The 21,921-nt window shown below is 31.4% G+C and overlaps 1 protein-coding gene across 1 annotated transcript; it reads left to right on the top strand.

Annotated features, from left to right (window-relative positions):
* Positions 1-1,696: 1,696 nt before the first annotated feature.
* On the top strand, positions 1,697-21,545 carry MKS88_003314 (uncharacterized protein; the record flags this gene model as incomplete). Its single annotated transcript, XM_067216394.1, has 11 exons — positions 1,697-2,286; positions 2,733-8,358; positions 8,544-11,129; positions 12,061-12,312; positions 12,449-14,488; positions 14,855-16,003; positions 16,184-19,424; positions 19,628-19,776; positions 19,952-20,208; positions 20,441-21,063; positions 21,460-21,545. The coding sequence occupies 11 exons, from the start codon at positions 1,697-1,699 to the stop codon at positions 21,543-21,545; spliced, it is 16,599 nt and encodes a 5,532-aa protein (XP_067073046.1).
* Between the last annotated feature and the right edge of the window lie 376 nt (positions 21,546-21,921).

Genomic DNA, 21,921 nt, shown 5'->3' with positions numbered 1-21,921 from the left:
TTTTTCATTATATTTTCATTATTTTTCATTATATTTTCATTATATTTTCATTATTTTTCATTATATTTTCATTATATTTTCATTATATTTTCATTATAATTTTTTCATTTCTATCTTTTTTTTTTGGAGCATACACGCCATGATGCTCTTTGTTATTCTTGAAATGAATTCTAAGTGCCGATACATGTTGATCAGTCAAAAAAAAAAAAAAAAAAAAAAGAATATATCATATAATACAATATGGTACAATTTTGAAAAAAGTTGTTCACTGTCATTTATAAATTGGCATAAGAAAATTTTAAATAAACAACTTTACGCATCAAATCATTTCAAGGTGCATTTTTTCTTGGAGCTCAAAAAATTTAACAGAAAATGCTGAAACGTATACACATATATATACACATACATATACACATATATATACACATAATATACACATATATATACACATATGCCCGCACGTACGTATGAACGGGTACACGCTCGTATACATTCACTGGTATATAAAAGTGTGCATGCCCTTGCATAAGCGCAATGAATATGCATTTGTGCATGCATACATAGCAGAACAAAAGAGATGCCCATTTTTCCAAAATCGTCGACATTTATAATCCTTTTCAAATTCTTATAAAGGTGTCCATTTATGAGAATTATACTACTTATTATTTCACTCTTAATATAAGCTATATGTGTTAATCCTTCAGAATAGAGTACTATTATGAAAATTTTGAAGGAAGTGAAACCACAAAAATAAATACCAGTCTCAATGGAAAAGAAATAAATTAACATATGAATTTAGTTGAAAATATAGAAATGTTTGAAGAGGCAAATATAGTATGCTTAATTATACTTTTCCCTATTTCTCATTTTTCTCCTTTGTCTATGCCATTTGAAAATCTGAAAAAAAAAAATAAAAATAAAATTCTATTGTTAAATTACGTTGAATGTTATAATATCAAGCGTCTTCCCTCCCTTCAAAAGCTTAATTTTTATTTGGCTCGTTCGTCCTTTTGTCCTCTTATTAATTTGCTTGATCACTCCTATCTGTCATTTTCCCTTTTCCTCATTCCTTCTCTTTTACTCTTTTTTTCCTCTTCACTTTTTTGCTTCTATGCAAATTTCACAGTGTAGCTTAAAATATAACTTCTAACCACATATAGAGGCTTTATTTTTTTTTTTTTTTTTTTTTTTTTTTTCTTTCTTCGCTGTCTAAAAGTTTACATATATAACGCCATCCTATATGTAAGAAAGATAATTCGCTTATTTTATTTTTTTACCTTTTTATTTGTAATAAGAAAACAAAACATGAAACTTAAAAAGTATAATCCTTATTACATGTTAATGTAAGTTGCTATAAAGTTTATACAAAATTTATACAAAGTTTATACAAAGTTTATACAAAGTTTTACAAAGTTTATACAAAGTTTATACAAAAGTTATACAAAGTTTTACAAAGTTTATACAAAGTTTATACAAAAGTTATACAAAGTTTTACAAAGTTTATACAAAGTTTATACAAAAGTTATACAAAGTTTATACAAAGTTTATACAAAGTTTATATAAAGTTAATAGATATTATTCCTTTCCTTCACTTTTTAAATGTTCATAAAAAAAAAAAAAGAAAAAAAAAAAAAAAAAGGCATACAGAAAAGGAGAAATACAAGAATAAAAAGGAATTAGGAGAAAGGAATAAATAATGAATTATAGCTCACTAAAAAAAAACCTAGTAATTAAATTTAGTAACACATGTAACCAACATGTTTGTAATGAAAAAAAAAATAAAGTAGTAGGTCATTCTAGGAAAAGGAGCATAGGTGTAACATCAACGTTTGAGCAAGACAGTGTTAGTAGCAAAAAAATAAATGATGGTGAAAAAAATGCTTTTGATATTTTTTTCGAAATAAACGATATATTACAGGAAAATGCTGCTTCTAAGGAGAATGCTAGTAGCGCAAATAATAAAACAAAAATCTCTCTTAGAAAAACAAATATAAGGGGAGATGATCACTCGGGTAAAAACGTGCCCACTGCAGCTGTTGCGGCAGGTGGTGCTATAGGTACTGCTGCAGGTACTAGTACCACGACGCCTACTCCCTACAATTACGATGCGATTTGGATGAAAAAGGGAAAAAATTGCAGTGAAAAAGAAAAAGAAAATACGTACAGTAAGACAAAGAACATTGTAGAAGCAAGCTTCAGTATAGTGAACAAATGGCAGAACCACATAGAATTGATAGAATTTGTGAAGAATAATTTAAAAAACAACGCATTTATTTATGTAAGGAGGTAAAATTTTGTGTTCCCTCACATTCAATTGTTCATAATTCGTGTATGCATATCATTTGTATACACATAATACTTTAGGCATTACTTTTCCACTTCTATTATTATATGCTTCTCCCCTTTTTTGCACGTTTTGTTCATGCGCTTCTAATTGACAATGCCTACATCTTTTTGCGGCTTTGTTTTCATTCGCTCCTCCCCCCCCCTTTCTTCTTCTTCACCAGTCTTGTCAATTCGCCAACTAGCTAATTTATTTGTTTCTTTGACAATAGACTACCAGACACATTTCACTAATAAAATAGGCAAAAAAAAGAAGTGCACATACATACATGTACATATATTACGTATACATATAATATATACACATATACCATGTACATATACTAACATACACACGTATACACACATATATATACCCATTTACGGACGCCTTTTTTCCCCCTGTTAAGGCTGTCTAACAACCGCTACGAACGAGTGGACTGTGGAAACAAGAAAGAAATAGGAATCATGTCTATCTCACTACACGGAGTTATGATAAATGAAAAGAACGAAACAACATTTTACGAAATAAATGAATGGAAAAACCATATAACATTACTAAATAGTGCTTTAGGATTAAAATTTATTAAGAAATTTCCCTTATATAAATATTTTTTTTTATTAAAAAATAGAATTAAGTCTACCAAATTTAAAAAGAAAAAAGCATATATAAAAGAGAACTTACTGTTTTTAAACGACAGTTTTTTAAAAGGTATCATACAAATACAAATAATTTTAAACGAATTGAATGAATTCAAATTAGTGGATATAAATATAAATAATGTGAACATAGAACAATTTAAGGAATTCCAAAATGAGTATTTCTTAAAATTTGATTCATTTCTGAAGGGAAAGCTGAAACAAATAACAAACATAATATGTAAGTACTGTCTCAAGGCCCTCAACGATTTTTTGAGAAAAAACGGGATAAGAGAAGATATGTCAAGGGGTAGCGGTCCCGTGGTTAGCGGTACTGTGATAAACGGAAATGAGAATAGCGGTACTGTGATAAACGAAAGTGAGAATAGCGGTACTTCAATAGGTGTAGATGAAAGTAACGGAGGTCGTCTGCCCCCCAGAAGTGCGCTTATGAAGGGCATGGGGAGTAGGAGTGTCCAAAGAAAGACTCAAATAAGTAGGCAGAAAAATATATATAAAAAAAAAATGTATAAAAAGAAGGAAGATGAAACAAGTATAGATATATATTATAACAAAATAGCCCTCAGCAACTGCTATTGCATATATATAAAACGTTTTATTCGCTTATGTCAGTACATGTGTGACAACACATTGAGGGGAATCATCATTAACACTTACGAGTACTTCCTCAAGCAGTTGAACAACTATTTTGAAATGGACGATAGGGGGAGTAGTTCCGGCGAGAAGGGCATCCACGTTAGTAGAAGTGAAAAACAAGTTAATTCGAATGGAAGTCATATTAGTCTGGTTGATGGGAGCAAGAATAATAAGCACGATGTGGAGGAAGCAAGAGGGGAAGGCTACACACTCAGCAATAGTAAAAAAAGTAATCAGTTGAAAGAAAGCAGAAAAGGGTATACTGTATTCAACGAATATAAAGAATTAAAAAAAAACTTACATCAAAGTGGTAATACGACCAAATCGCCAACGAATAAATATGTACCTTACAAATTAATTAAAAATGAAGATAAAGAAAACAATAGCAAGGGCGAAAATAGAAGTATTGGAAATAGCATCAACATTTATAGTAAGAGTAATAGCAGTAGTAACAAAATAAATAACGATATATGTCTTTTCAGTGTCGCTTTAACTATAGAAGAGGATAAATTAAAAATTTCTCCAGAATATGATTTACTCATAAATACTATTATGTATTACTTAAACATGAGCTTAGAACATATATGTAAAAGGGAGGAGTTCATGCAGTACTACAAAGTAAAAGAGTTTTTCAAAAGGGAAATATTCGTCGACAAAGTCGTGTTTACTACCAGGGGGGGTAGGAAGCGGGCGGAGTCGAAGGATGTTAGCGGAAAAGCTATTAGCGCGGTGGATGTGGTTGATGCGGTGGATGTGGTTGATGCGGTGGATGTGGTTGATGCGGTGGATGTGGTTGATGCGGTTGACGTGGTTGATGCGGTTGACGTGGTTGATGCAGTTGACGTGGACAAACAGAACATGAACTTTTTTAACTTCATACATGCAGACGAAACAATATACAATTTGGACGTCGAGCTGAAGGATAAGATGAGAATTCTGTACGATTCCATGTACGATGCATGCAAAGATTTCAGTAATATTATAGCATTACATAACAAATATGAAAAAATAGAGATTGAAAAAATAAACATAATGGACGTAACGTCCGTTTCACTTTTGTTCACATCCTTTAAGGAGTTAGAAAACAAAATAAAAAAAATGAACAAACAATTTAGCATTCATATATTTAAAGTAGACAACAGTATATTGATAGATTATTTATTAAAAAATATAAATAAAAAATGGATGGATTTAATAAATTATTTACCTTCTTTAAATAATAAGACAATAGAAGAATTAGCACAAAAGTTAGATACATCCTATACTATTATTAATAAAAAACCAAGTACCATTGATGAATTGGTTTCTTACATCTACTTTGTTAATATTTTTGAAAATGAATTAATACAAATTGAGGAAAATATAGAATCCATTTCGTCTCTCTTTCTTCTTTTTAAGAAGTATTATATAAGTATTAATGGGAATCAAACTACGAAAATTTTTCATATAAATCAAAAAATGATATCATTAAAAAGTATTTTACATAGCGAAAAAAATTATGACTTACAGTTCAACGACTTATATAAAGACTTATCATCCGAAATTAATCAAATTGAAAAGAAAATAAAAAATATGCTTACCATAGTCAGGTGTAACTTGATTCCAAATAGCGCTAACTACTCCCTGCCACAGATGGTAGAAGCCCTCCGCTTTGTTACACCTGTTAGTGATATTAACCAGGTCTACTGCTCCAGAGGAGTTACAACTCCTACAGGAAATGGAGAAGAGGCTAAAAATCGGATCATTGGAAAGGACGTAGCACACGTTGAAGAAGTGGAAGAGGGGAAAAAAAAAGAAGCACAGTACATTGGTGTTCAAGAAAAGGGAGGAATCGTACTTCTCACTTCCTCTGAGAAGGATGACTTCTATGAGCATTCTGACAACAACATCCTGGAAAAATACTTCCGCATTAACGAGAGTAATGAAATAGTAATACTGAACGATGAAATGAAAAAACGATTTTACATTTTTGAACTCTTAGAATTTATTAGGCTAAAAATAGTGAGTATAAAAAAAGAGGTAAATAAATACTTGTATTATCAAAACGTATTGAAAAAAAAGAAAAACGAATTTGTAAATTTCAGTTTATTGAAAAATATGTTTATAAATAATAGTTTAACTATATATACATTCTTCAAATACATTTGCTGTAGTGAAAAATATAAATTACAAAAAATAAAAAATTTAAATATAGAACTTCTGTCCACCGAAATAGATAATATTAACTTTTTTTTTAAAAAAATTAACAAAAATTTCGTAAACAAAGACTTTTATGACAAATGTAGTAGACTCTGCAAAATGTATGATGGTGTTCTGAAAATTTTGAAGCTTTTCGTCATTGTGTGCAACAGTGAAAAGTACTTCAAGAGGACGATTGACACTCTAAATCTTTGCAGGAGATTGGATGAGCAGCAGCACGAGGGGAAACACGCCGATATGTACGAAGTAGGGGTGCACATGGATCACTCCAAAGGAGTAGAAGCTGAGTCAGCGGTTTCGTCATCTGTTACAACAAGGGCCACGTCAGAGGTTATATCAGAAACTCTTCTAGCCTCTACTCCACCTGCTACTGCAGGTGCTTCCCCAGTCTCTATTCCACCGTCTCCTATCCTGTCGTACTTGTACGGGGAGATAGAACTGAGGCATCTATTCGAACTGCAGTTTGAGGATAGCTTGGCGCAAATAGAAGCAATATGCTACGAGTACGAAAAGGAAAAGAAGATAAATGAAAAATTTGAACAGATAAAGATAACGTTAAAAAAGTATAAAATAGATGTAAGTCTGATGAATAAGAAAGTGTATATCATCAATAATGTGAACGAACTTATACCCGATTTAAGAAGCCTTCTTTTTGATTTGTTTATAATTCAAAATAATTTGTTCAGTAAGCATATTTACGAAGATATGTATAAACTGTCTAAACAAATTCGGGGCTTTACGAACATTTTAGTAATTATTAAGAGTATACAGTTATGCCTAAAAAATTTAGAGAGATATAAGAATAACGAACTAAAGAAAATTATAAACATCGATCAGTTAAATTTTATTATTAATAAATATAAACACCAGTGTGAAGAATTCTATATATATCCTCATGTTACTAAACATATTGAGAAGGAATATGACTTCAACTATTTTAATGGTTTTTTGATCGAGTTACAGGATATAATAAAAGAGGTCGAAAAGAATACATTACTAAGGAGAAGAGAATACTATTCTTTTTATCTCCTAAATGATGAAGAATTCTTAAATGTATATTTAAGTCTAACTGATTTGAAAAGTTTGAACACATATGTACACAAACTCTTTCCTTATGTAAAAAAAATAATTTATCAAAATGAAGCTATATGTGGGATTCTAACTAATGATAATGAAAGAATCATATTTAAAGAAGAAATAAAATTTAAAAAGATAGAATTTCTGTTAAACCAAATTAACAATGAAATTAAATCCTGGCTAATGCGAACAGTACAGATATACGTCAATAGTAAAAATTTCTTTACCCCTTTAAAGGAGGACACCTATCTCTTTTTTATGCCAATACAAAATAGACAAGTATTATTCATTTTGCTAAGCATATATTTTACGCACATTCTGGAGTACGTTTTTCAGGATGTGCAGAAAAATAAATTTGTCCTTTATGCTCTCACTCAAAACATAAGCAGCATAGTTGAGGAGGTCCGCAGGACCATGCACCCACCGAAGCAAGCCGATGCTAAGAACAAAGCTACTAGGAATGGAAGTAACGATACTAACAACAGCAATAGTAACAACAGCAATAGTAACAACAGCAATAGTAACAACAGCAATAGTAACAACAGCAATAGTAACAACAGAAATAGTAACAACAGAAATAGTAACAACAGCAATAGTAACAACAATATTAACAGTGACAGAGGTGAGGAGGAAAAAAAGAACATATCATTTATCCTGGCATTCTTTATGCACATGAAAGAAAAGATGGAATCCATACTGAGAACGCAGAATAACAACTGTAGTGTGAGCGGTCAGAGCTATAGTTACAGTTACAGCTACTTAGAACAAATAAAGCACTACTATACTAAAGACAACTATTACATAAGATTTTTTCATCATAATGTGAAATACCGATATGAACTGATAGGTAACTACAACTACTCAATGGACTTGTTATATCACGAAAGAGAGTACACCTTTTTATTTTACAAATATTTGCAAAATAATGTGATTACTCTCTGTTCTAATAATAACATTACGTACATAATGAAATACTCAAAAAATTTTTCTACGCTTCTAGGGTTTCACTATGCCTTCATTAATCAAATAAATTTACTAAATAGTGAAATACTCAACTTTATATCATGTAGTTTGTGTTCTAATGTGTCTGTGTTCTTTCATGAAATAGATGTTTATAAACCGGACCTTTTAGCATTATTAAATGAACAACTATCAAACATAAATTATCATCTTATGAATAAGAAGAATTCCATAATTATAAATAATAACAACGAAATTAATTTAAACAAAAAGCATCTTATATATGTTTCACTCAGTAAAATCTCTATCCCTTTTTATGATTACTATTCTGACCAGTCTTATCATATGAGTGCGAAGAAGCTGCAGTTTTCTTTTTCGTTATTGCAATCCTTCAAGCCATTTTCATTGCCGCTATTTCACCTTCTCTTCCTTTCCTTTGGAAGCAGCAGAGCGGTCTCCCTCTCCAATGCAGTGCACAGGGCATATCACTACTTGAGGCAGCACGTAAGCATGTCAAGGGAGAACTCCATGTTTATGTTTTCCATTTTTACATGTGTTCATGTTTTCTCGGTTGTATATATGTGTGCGTTTGCCCATTTTTACATGTGTCTATGTGTTTCCCTTTTCATTTATGTGCATACCTACACACATACTCTCGTACACACTTTCTCATGTGTACATCTACACAGGACGCGCTCAGGAAACACATGAGTATACAGAAGCTCATCAAAGTTGTGAAGACTTGCATGATCAAATGCAAGTCGAATGAAGAATATGCCATTGTGAAAGAGATAACAAAATTCTGTTCGCATTTTGTGGGAATGCATAAACTAAAGGAGGTGGTAAAAAATACTTGTTTATTATTTAACATGTCAAGGGAGGGATGTGAGAAGATGCTTAAATATGCACAGAAAAAGGTACATCAAGGGGAGGAAGAGGAAGAAGAGGAGGAACAGAAAGAAGAGACAGAAGAGGGGAAACATAAGGGGAAAAAGGAACGGGAATCATATATCTGGTCTGACACAAACTTCCATTCCCCAACACGTACTACTAAATACTGGAAAAAAGAAATAAATAACGTTATAGAAGCTTTAAAAAAAGAAAAGAAAATGAACTTTTTGAAATACCAAATAGATAAAGCTATCGAAATGTATGAAATAATAAATATAAAAAATGAAAAGGAAAAAAGTATAGAGTGGGATAAAAGGAAAGGAAATAAAATTACAAACATTTTAATTGTTGGAAAAAATTTTTCAGGGATAAGTATTATTGTTTTTCTTCTATATCATTTTTTAAAATATTTGGAAGAGATCAAGAATTCTCCATATAATTTGTGCGTCTTTCAAAAAATTAACTTGAACTACTGCCAGAAGAAGGACGTTCTACGGTTTCTTCTTCACAATGAAGATATGCCTATTTTAGGCCATACAAATGAATCCAAAGGGATAGCAGAAATGAGAAAAAAGGTATTAAAAGTAAATGACGAATTAAAGAATGCCGCGGGAAATGGAATTATACGACCAATAACGCAATCGGCTAAGAACTTGTCATATGGCCAGGTCAACCATCAGACGGAGGGAGAACAAGTAGCAGAGCAGCCCCTTGAACATCCCCTTGAGCAGTCCCTCGAACAAGGGCGAGAAATGAAGGAAATTCTGCCCCCTCATGGAAGGGAATATGCCGCGAATTGTGAGAGTAGGCCAGGTAAGTCGAGGCTAAACCTAAAAGGGAATAATGAGCTGCACCATGGGCATAAAAGTAAAATAGTACTAAAACTTATAAGCGTACTAGAGACAGAACTAATAGAAAAGATATGTAATTATACATTAAAGAAAAACATGTACAGCGAAATAAATAAGGAAAATAATGATAACAATCACAAATGCTTTATATATAAACCCGAAAATTTAAGTAAAATTTCTCCATACATTTTTGACAAAGTTTATTATATTAATGTCAAGCATACTGTTCCTTATATTTCCTTCATTACTTACTCAGTGGAACAGATAAAAACATATAAATTTGCAAAAAAGAAAATCATAAAATTATTTGAAGACTTGATTATGGAAACTCTAAATTTTTTTAAGAAGCAAAGAAAGAATACTACTCAGATGGTGCGCAGAAGGAAGAGAGATCATGGGAGGGTTGGAACAAATGAGGGCAACATAGAACAGAAAGTAGATGGCGAAGATTATGCAACTGAGAATAGTCAGTCGAATGGTAGTCAGCATGCGAAGAAAGGAGGACGTGAATTGTTTTACGCCGACGAATGTGGAGAAGGACTTACAGACAGATTTATGGAAGAGGGTAAAGAAGATGGTGGAGATGAACAAACAGATGAGATCGCAAAGGGCAATAGTTCGAAAAAGGGAAAAAAAAGGTCAGCCTGGACAAAGGGGAAAGAACATGAGCATGATGGTGGTGATAGTGATGTAAGCTTTGGAAGTAGTGAGAGCGATCCCCTCCGAGATGACGACTCGGAAGACGGTGGAACTGATGCAGATGCGGAAGAGGAAGGAGTCATTGAGGTATTGCAAGACAACGAAGTGCGCATAAGTATTCACGTAAATACTCTGATACACCATTTTGTCAAATTCATTGAATACTTTATAAATATATTGAAGGAAAAAAAAGGATCGGATAAGAAAATAATAGATAACCACTTGAATAACATCATAACTATTTGTTTTATATATACGTTTACATCTTTTATGCAAAACGATCTAAGAACAAATTTTGAAAATTATATATTTAAATACATAAATAATATATCTATAATACCACGAAATACATCATTTGTACATATATACTACAATATGGAAACAAATAAAATTTTAAAACAAGAAAAGTTTTTCAGAAGTGAAAATATATTAATAGATAAAAGTAAACTAATGCATAATGTGCTAATAACTAATTCTAATTATTTCCTTTTTGAAAATATGAACATTCTATCAGTGGTCAACTTTTTAAATATATCATTTAATTTGAATATACCTTTTATGCTTATGGGTACTTCCAACTCAGCCAAGTCTTTGTGTATATACAATTACTTAAATGCATATACTAAAAAAAAAAATTATATCTTCAATTTTTCTTTCCGATTCAATTATCTTTTTCATTATGATCAAATAATTAAAAAATTGAACAAATCGTTCTATTTTTCGAAAGATGAAATTACTCATGATGTTACTATCTTCATAGACGACATTTCTTCATTGACAACAGAACGGTCTCAGAAGACTATGGAGTTCCTCTACAATCTCATAAGGCACAATGTAAAGATGAAAAGCGGCAAATAACGCCTTGTATGTTTTGCTGTTACGCTGTATCCACGCGCTCTGAGCACTACTCACACGCGGGTTTAGCGGCACTTGTATGCCTGATTAGCATAACATGTTTGCGTATTTAGCACTACTTAACACTACTTAGCACTATTTAACACTACTTAACACTACTTAACAGTACTTAGCACTACTTAGCACTACTTAACAGTACTTAGCACTACTTAACACTACTTAACACTACTTAGCACTACTTAACACTACTTAGCACTACTTAACAGTACTTAGCACTACTTAACAGTACTTAGCACTACTTAACACTACTTAACACTACTTAACAATACTTAACAGTACTTAGCACTACTTAGCACTACTTAACAGTACTTAGCACTACTTAACACTACTTAACACTACTTAGCACTACTTAACACTACTTAGCACTACTTAACAGTACTTAGCACTACTTAACACTACTTAGCACTACTTAACACTACTTAACACTACTTAACACTACTTAACACTACTTAACACTACTTAACACTACTTAACACTACTTAGCACTACTTAACACTACTTAGCACTACTTAGCACTACTTAACACTACTTAACACTACTTAGCACTACTTAACACTACTTAGCACTATTTAACACTACTTAACAGTACTTAGCACTATTTAACACTACTTAACACTACTTAACAGTACTTAGCACTACTTAACACTACTTAACAGTACTTAACAGTACTTAGCACTACTTAACACTACTTAGCACTACTTAACACTACTTAACACTACTTAACACTACTTAACACTACTTAACAGTACTTAGCACTACTTAACACTACACTTATGAGTGCATATATCATAATACTTATTCGCGCTTATCACCACCTACGCACGCGCTTCGCTTCCCTCCCTCCCTGCAGGCCTTTTTCGACGTTGAAAGAAATAGGAGAGTAATGTTTTCTAAGAACAGAATTGTGTGTACCTTAAACAACAAGCACAGTGCGATTGCTGAAAGTAATCACAGCACTTTTAAAAAAATATACAAAAACTTTTTTATTCTTAATGTGTCTACACTAACAATGAAGGACATACACTCCATCTATTCAAATATAATAGAGTCCCTATTCCTTAAATATGTGAGTAGAGCCTTCTGTTCGTGCGCTCGTGGGAGCGTACGTATACATATATTTATATACCTACTTACCTATATACATATATATATATATATATTAAGGAGTATATCCACACGTGTATACACATTGACACCTCTTTATACTTCTCTTCTTCCCCCCCCTATTCTTCCTGCAGAATTTTTGTGAAGAAGTAATAAACGAGTGCAATAGTTTTATAACGTGCATTATGAATATATTTGAGGGAATAGTAAAGACAAAGGAGAAGAGTAAATACTATCTCCATATCAACAAGATTAACAATATAATAAATTATTTATTGCTATATGATAAGGAGTGCACTAACAGTATTAATGATATATTGATTTTTTTTAAAAAGGATCTGTTCCGCATATTCTGTAATGACGTTATTAATTATAAAGATAGAATAAAGTACGAGGAAATAATAAAAACAAATATTGATAAGCACTTTAGAAAATACATGATTTATGATGATAACGATTTGTTTCTAAACATGAATAGTAATAATGTTGTGTCCTTTGAAAAGAAGACGAACCTATGTGATGATGCTAGCAACAGGTTAAGTATTTGCGATTTGAATATATTTTTTGAAAGGAAAAACATTGAAATATTCTATAACGATTTAATACAAATAATTATTTTAATAAATTCGTACCTAATCATAAGAAGAACTAATATTATTTTTCTTAATCATCAGAAGGTGTTATTGTCAAAAATAATTGACATCTACTGTCATTATAAAACATACACTTCTATTTTTTTGAGTGAACATTTGGATACTACGAAGAGTCAGATACGGGAGGCATACAACCGTACCATATGTTTGTTAAGCGCTAATAGAGGCAGTGATCATAGTAAGTGGGAGCACCGAAAGGAAACTCCCCTAGTATGCAAAAATGTTTTTCTCTCTCATATGTTAAGCACTGATGAGTATATGGGCTTCTTCGACCAAGTTCTTTACAACTGTGATTTGGATGGACTATATGACAATTTTGTTAACGATTTTTATCTAGAAATAATAAATATTATAAAGCATAAGGAGTTGATCATAGAAGGAAATTTCAACAATTATATATTTTCTTTACTACAAGACAAGAATCATTTTTTATTTTTTTCGGATGACTTTCATTCTTTATATAATAATTATCACCAAAAGTTCAGCTACTTATTTAAAAGTTGTTATATAGCATATTTAAATTTATACAAATTTGAACAGAGTGATATATTTTCATTTAACATTTCTATTCCTCTTTATAATTATGTGCGCAATAGACTAACTTATTCTTTTCTCTCTATTCCTTTACATAAAGAAGAGGTAAACAAAAAAAACAAAAAAAAGAAAACAAAAAGCCTTTCTTCATCTGTGTGTAGGAACAAACGGGAATTCCTATTTATTTGTAACCTTGTACATAACTTAAATAATATTGTCCTAAAGAAAAAGAGAAAGAAAACATGTACAGATGAAGCTTATCCTAACGAAGAAACAGATAAAACAAAAGGAAAAGTATACAGTGGTGAATGTATCTCAGCATTAGCTAAGCATGCATATGACATGTACCACATGTTTGTGGAAGAAGAACTGAATAAGTTTCTATATATCAAAAAAGATGAGTGCAAAAAGTTGTTAGCAAAATTATTTAACCTGAACAAGACAGGAAAAAAAGAAGTCAGTGACTTGAAAAAGGCAAATATTCAACTGAAGAGATTAACAAATTGCGTAAAACGTCAGTTAATAGAATATAAAATAAATATACTTAAGGCAAAAAATAATTTAAAAAATATCACAAAAGAAGATTTTGAATACTTTAAATTTAGTAATAAAGACAACTACATAGGATTTCTTAAAATTTTATATTTATATATAAACAAAAAGAACGATAAGCATTTCATAAAAAATACATTCACATATAGCTACTTTTTAAAAAAAGTCCAAAATATTAACGAAGCTGCTGTTAATAAAAACCTTGTATTAAAATACGAGAACATGGCAAACGTGTACAAATTTCTAAAGTACAAGTTTATTCGCATAATACACAACTTCATAACTGCTATTAATGATTATGCTAAAAAGAAACAAACACTAAATGATCAATTACAGAAGATAAAAGAACTAAAAACAGGAATTGTTTCTCTAAAAGAAAAAATAAAAGCTATGCGCACAAGCGCTTTGCCCTCCGACGTCCTCGCCATGTTTGCGGTTTGACAAAAAAGAAAAAAAGAAAAAAAGAAAAACGAAAAAGAAAAAAAGCAAAACGAAAAAGAAAAAGTGCAAAACGAAAAAGAAAAAGTGCAAAACGAAAAAAAAGAAAGCAAAATTACAGATTTGTGTACGTGTATGTCCGTAAAAAACGAATAGAGCAAGTGTACCATGCACCATATACCTTGCACCTCGAGCACGTTTAACGTTTCGTTCCATCAATACACGTGATAAGCAGGGTTCGCCCTTTATTTCGATCAATCAGGCAGCCTATCAACCAAATCAGTCAACCAAATCAGTCAATCAACCAGTTAATCAATTCAATTAATTTTTTTTTTTTTTTTTCTCGCTCGATACTATTCGTAGGAGGAGCTACTCTCAATCCGCGAAGATGTCAAAGAAGAGATAAAGAGGAAAAAAAAAATTCTTCTCTTTAAGTCTATTCTGTTCTGTTACTGTTCTTCTTTTGATCGCAAGGAACGAGTCAAATTTTTAAAATTATTAATTTTGGAAAAATATAAATATAAAAACTGGTGTGATGTTGAGGGGAAAAGAGTTGGTCAAACGGCATACAGTTCCGTTGAAGGAAGCATAGAGGGAAGTACATCCCGCAAATCGGAAGAACATGACAAACCAGACGAACATGACAAACCAGACGAACATGACAAACCGGACGAACATGACAAACCGGACGAACATGACAAATCGGATGAATATGACAAATCGGATGAATATGACAAATCGGATGAATATGACGAATATGACGAGTATGACGAGTATGACGAGTATGACGAATATGACGAGTATGACGACTACGACGAATATGACTTGTCGGACCAATCGCATAGTGCGCAAGATGCTGCCAAGGAGGATCTCAAGCGCGCACTAAATTTTGAAGGCTTCCTTAACACATCCTTTGTAAAGGAGTACGAGCAACTTAAACTCTGCAATGATAGCATGGTCATGTTTAATTGTCATATACTAGACACTACAAATGACAAAATAATTATATGTGTCGATCCGTTTTATCAATTGAAAAAATATTTTTTCAAAAAAGTAAAGCAAGAGAAGAAAAACTATGTCTATGTTAAAAATGGAATGATGTGTAGCATGTACCCTTCTTGCTATAGCAACTTAACACATAATACTAAGAATACCACACAGGAAAATGAAGATAATAATATTAATGAGGAAGACTTAACATCAACATTTTTGAATAACCTAAAATACTACGCAGATAATAATTACTACTTTATCTTTAAAGGAATAGATGAGAAGACTTATAGTATATTAAATGAAAGTTATGTCCACTGCTGTAAGAGTGCTATATATATTTTTATAAGCAGCTATAAACAGATTAACTTTGACAATATACCACATAACTATCATGTGCTCTTTTGTGAATATAAAAGAAAGAATATTCTTAATTTATTCTTCTATTACTATACTAAAGTGAAAAAAATAAATATGGATTGTTCCTTTCCTGTTCTTGAGAAAGAAATATACGAGCAAAAGGTACGACAGATGAATTATGCCAGTGCATCAGTGGAAAGAGGAGCATAAACCTTTACATGTTCTACTATCCATTTGTTAACCGCTTTACCTGCCTATCAATCCATTTCATCCCCGCTTTACATGTCCACCTATTTTCTTGTAACCTGATTCACCTGTGCATCCTCCTTACTCTAACCGTAGGTCATGAACACAGCAAATGCCCTTTTGAATAAAAAGCTGAACGAACAAGAAGCGAAAGAAGAACTAATTAAGCAAAAAGAGAGATATATGGAAAGGAAAAAAAATGAAGAGGCATTGAGAAACTGGAACGGGTCAAGCAAGAAGAATAAATTTATCTTATTATATGTATTCTTCTTACTAACTCAAACGATAAAAATATTTAAAAAAAATTATACTATCCCTAAGTGGCATTACTTAAAAATTGTTAAGTCATTTTTTTATCAATTTTGTATGGAAAAGGAGAATAATGAAAAGGATATTTTGAATTTTTTTTACTTTCATATCATATCATTTATTGACAGCAAACATATATTAGTTTTAAATTTTGTCCTGAGTATATATTTGGATGTATTTTTCTACAAATGCATAAAATGGAAGGACATATTTTTATTTTTTAGAAATTACAATAAGCATAGTGAGAGAAGAGTGATTCAAGATATTGTCCATAATAAAGAAAAAGTAGAAGCACAAACAAGGTTACAAAAGGAAGGGCATATTAAACATGACAGTGTATATGCGGAAAAAAAAAATTTGTTCTCAAGTAAGGGAAGTTATAGTCCTTATGGAAAAAAAGCATATGATCCCTGTTCAGAAAAAAATTCAAATCAGTTTTCTCCTTTTCAACACCAAAAGTGTACCTCTCACGAGAAGAGGCTCGAAGGGGGAAAAACCATTTTGCAAGGGAATAATTATGAGACTAAAACGCAGGAGTACTGTTGTGGTGAATTAAGTGAATGTGGTAAGTTGTTAAGTGAATACGATGAGTTCAATGAAATATATGATAGTTTTTCTACCCTAACGAATGACAGTACTTGTGATGAGCACTTTGGATTAATGGTTTATGAACTAGACAGAGAAGAGGAGAGCTCCCAGTTTGAGAAGGGAAAGAACGGAAGAAGCGGAGGTACAATCAGAGGTAGAAGCAACAATAACACAAGTAGTAATGGTAATATTAGAAGCAACGATAGTTTTAGTAGTAACGATAGAATTAATAGTAACGATAGAATTAATAGTAACGATAGAATTAATAGTAACGATAGAATTAATAGTAATCGTATTTGTAGCAGTGGTAATGACGGTAATGACAATGACAATAATAGTTGTGGCAGGGGGACTTACCTGAGGGAGGGGAACACAAGGATGGGAACCCAAGATGCAATACTACATAGTAAGCAAGAACACAGAATAAAAGAACTGATACTGAACCTAGAAGAATCAGATAAATTACTTTATATAAAGAAAAGAAAATTAAAAAAATTATTCTATGAAGAGTCATCAGAAGGTAGCGATGAGTCTGACCTGTTATCATGTAAATATTCTGATAGCATTGAAGATGATGAAATAGAAAAATTACAAAAAGGAGCACAGAGAGAAAAGAAAGAATCCATAATGTACTACTTAGACAAATTAATTGAATTAAAAAATTGCAAAAAAAAAATTTTTAAAAAGCTGTTACAAAATATAAAGGAAAATCAAATGCAATGGAATGCTTATATAATAAAAGAGAAAGATGAATTCTGTGAAATTAATAGTAAAAATGACATTCCCCTAAAAGAGTTAAGGAACCCTTCAATGTATTTTTACAAAATAGTAGTAGACAAAATTGTAAGAAGAAATTATCTACACATTTCTATTATAAATTACGTATCTTTAAAGTTAGGAAGCAGTATATGCATCAGTAAGAACAACATATACTGCAATTTGTATAATTTTATAAATGCAAACATTAATGGTGCCATCTACAAAGTGGGAGAAGCGCCAGGTGTGTTTCACCCAGTCCCACAGTTATACGGAGAAAAACTGATAGAAAATTTGGCAGAAAAGAGCGTGGATATTTTGGTAGAAGAGAGCACAGAAAATTTAGTGGAAATTTCCCCGTATAAAAATTGTCTTCCTGTACTTGACCAAATTAATAATTACAGCTACTTTAATACCATTTTAAAAGAAAAAAGTAAAATAATTATCCTTTTAGAAAAGAATCAGTACAGTTTTATACTGTCAAAAGTACTGCTCAGTAACAACAATGTCCTTTTTCTCGACATAAAAAACATGAACACTGTTCAGGCAAAATTAACTGATGTAATCGTATTAGATATTAAAAATGAAGAAGAAAGTAATAAATTAGAAAATTTCATAAAAAATAATATATATAAAATATTTGTAGTATTCTACTTCAATATTAATGTAATGACTCCTTATCTGATAAGAAACTCTGTTAGGGTTAATATGGACTTCAGCTTACACTCACGTGACTACTTGACCTTTTTGTACTATGCTATTGATTCGTTTGGATGGGGGCAGCAAGGCGACAAGAGCAAATGTGATAAGGTTGGTCGCACACATAAACATACGCCTGATGTGCATAGAAGAAGCAGCAGCAACAATGACGACAGCAGCTGCATTAACAGCTGCGGAAACAATCATAGTGATGATGATCGAGGTGATAGTGAAACCCACTCGAGGTGCATCTTCTTCTCTCTTCTTTTTTTCGTCCTCATAAATGAACAAATGCACTTAGATAATGTGAGTTTAGAATTTGATCTGATTAACGACATGACTTACTTAGTTGAAACGTTCTACAACACATGCGATGTGTTGAATGGGAAAGACGCACACAGGGGTGAAGTAGAAGGTGAGGTTGTTAGCGACAATCCAAAGGGGCATATAACGGGGCATACAATGGAACAGACTACGGATAGGACTACGGAGCATACTACGGAGCATACCACCGAGAGGGCTAAAAAGGAAACAAAGGAGCAAAAAATGGAAGAACGATACAACGACTTCTTTCTTAGCTATCTGTCAACGTTCTTGGAACTGATCTTTCCCTCCAAATGGGTGTTAACTAAGAATATGTTTTTCTTATTTTTAAGTAATTTCTTTTCAAACAAGATAAATAAAAATGCCATATCAAATATGAATAATATATTAAAAATACCTAGCAATATCTCGACAATAAAACAGCTAGCTGAATATATACAAGAAAATTTTCATTTAATGCTTAAAATGTTACAACAGAACAAAGTCGCTCATATATATCAAATGGGTTATAACATAAAATTAATGCACCATGTGTTTCTTTCGAAATATTCAATTGTTAATGGATATGAAAAATTAAGTATACTCAAGTTAATTTTGCTCTCCTTCGATGACTTCGCTTCCTGTTCTTTTATAAAACCCGCTGTTAATGCTACATCCAAATGTGCGTATTTAGATAATCTTTTCGTAGGGCATTGCCTATACTCATAACTGTGCACATAAGCAGATATAAGCATACATATGTATATATGTATTCATGCATGTATATACATATGTGGGCCCGTTCGACTGCTCAGCATATATATCCCCACGTATTACCATTTTCTTCACTTACTCATTTTTCCTGTTTGAATATACATTTTGCAGTAAAGTATTTAACGGAGGAGTACAATACATTGGTGTGTTGTGTTAACGAAATGAAGAGGGACACTCAATATTTTATAAAACTCGTACAATCCGATAAGGCTCTGAGTAATTTTTATTCAAACATGGAAAATGATCTACTGTCCTATAAAGTGAGTCTCACACGAACATTTTTTTTTTTTTGCTAATTCGAATGGGGAAACACACAGGCGTAAAATTATGCGCCCTTGTGTATGTATGTATGTATATATATATATATATATATTATATTTATGTGCATATATTTATATAGATCCATGCGCATGTGTTTTTCCTCCCCTTCTTAAGGTACCAAGAAAATGGGAATATCTAGCAAATGGCGAACAAAATTTGACCCTATTTTTTGCAAATATAAAAGAAAAATTAATCTATTTGAAAGACATTATAAACAAAGAACAGAAGGGAAAAAAAAATATTTACAATATTTCCATGTTTAGAAATCCTTTGTTATTTTTTTACTCCCTTTATTTTACATATGCAACTAACATGAACGTTCGTGTTAACAATTTAAATATTTCCTTCAAGTACTCGGAAAAATTTAAAGAGTAAGGAGAATAAAAAGGAACGATGAGAACGAAATAAGTCCACAAGTGGTTATTACAACCGTGTGCAAGCGCTTATTTATGCGTGCATACATATCTGTTCATATGTTTATATGCATGTATATCTGCATATATATATGTGTGCGTACACAAGAAGCACTGACTGGCCCCTGCATGCAGACCCCTCTACCCACGTGCCCAAACCGATTATCCTTATTTCGTTTTTTCATTTTAGAAATGAAGAAGGCACATGGATAGAACCTATAAAAATATACAAAAGCAAATACGTGAAAAGCTCTCGTAATTTTGCGCATAAAAGAATTCATAAAAAGAACAACATATATTTTAATGTATGTAATGAAGAAAATAAAAAAGACGAAAATATGGAAGTTCTTTACGAAGGAACTAGCGAAAATGACGATGTACCAAGTGATCACGCACAGAATGACTGTACAAAAGAGAACAAAGAAGGTGATAACAAGAACAGCGGAAACAACAACAACAACAACATCAACAACGATAGTGGTAACCACAACGAAAGCAAAGGAATGTATTGCTCGAATAACTACAAAGAGCATATGAGGGAAAGAGAAGAGAGCTTTTACTATGACTCTCCATATATAGTGATAAAAATAAAGAAAAACAAAAAAAATAGGATATGTGAAAATAATGAACATTTGGAAAATGCAAAACTGGACCATTATGATGAAAATAGTAAAAATGTCATGAATGAGTCAACTGAACAACCAAAAAATTTAGATTCCTTCTATGATATCTTTACAAATTTGGACCAAATTGATAACAACGATTTTGCTTACTACTGCCCTGTTATGCGTTTTAATCCGTCCACGAAAAAAAGTAAAAACGGAAAAAAAAAAAATATATATATATACGTATATGTCTATATATACATGCATGTCGAGCATATTTAAGCTTATCGCGTGTTCCCTGCTAAATGCCCTCCTTCCCCAAATTACACCTTTTTATTTCTTTCATATGCAACTCGCTTGCGTGTACATTTTGCTTATTTAAAAATAAGAAGAACAGAATAAAGCTGCGCAAATAATTATGCATGTGCGTCGTTGCAGCAGTCGTAGCAGTTACCACTGCAGTAGCACATTTTTTTAAACGTAACATGAGGCACTGTATATAGTCGTACAACTTTCAGTAAAAATATTTTCCTCATTCACTTTTCTCTACATTTTATTGATTTTTTTTTTTTTTTTTCTCTACTTGCTTTTTAACTCTTTTCAGATGACAAATTGTTATTCTTCTTTCCCTTACCTTGCATATACAACAAAATGATTTACAAAAAGTTTAAAGTCCATATGTTACTATAACGCCCTTCTGCAAAATTGTTTTTCAGTTGAATTTTTTCCTTGCCCGTTCATATTTTTATGCACGAGGGTACATACACATATTTACACATGTATAAAACTAATTATGCATTCATGTATTTATGTATCCATGTATTAATGGATTAATGTCATCATGTATTTATATATTAGAGTATTCATATATTTTCGTATTAATATATTAGTGTATTAGTGTATATATTTTTTTATATTTTTATCTTTTTATTTTTTATTTTATTTTTTATTTTTTATTTTATTTTTTATTTTTTATTTTATTCTTTATTCTTTATTTTATTTTATTTTTTTCTTTTCTTTTTCTTTTTCTTTTTCTTTTTCTTTTTTTTTTTTTTTTATTTTTATT

Source organism: Plasmodium brasilianum, chromosome 10, assembly GCF_023973825.1.
Source record: "Plasmodium brasilianum strain Bolivian I chromosome 10, whole genome shotgun sequence".
NCBI classification, from domain to species: Eukaryota; Apicomplexa; class Aconoidasida; order Haemosporida; family Plasmodiidae; genus Plasmodium; species Plasmodium brasilianum.
This window is presented reverse-complemented; position numbering and strand designations above follow the sequence as displayed.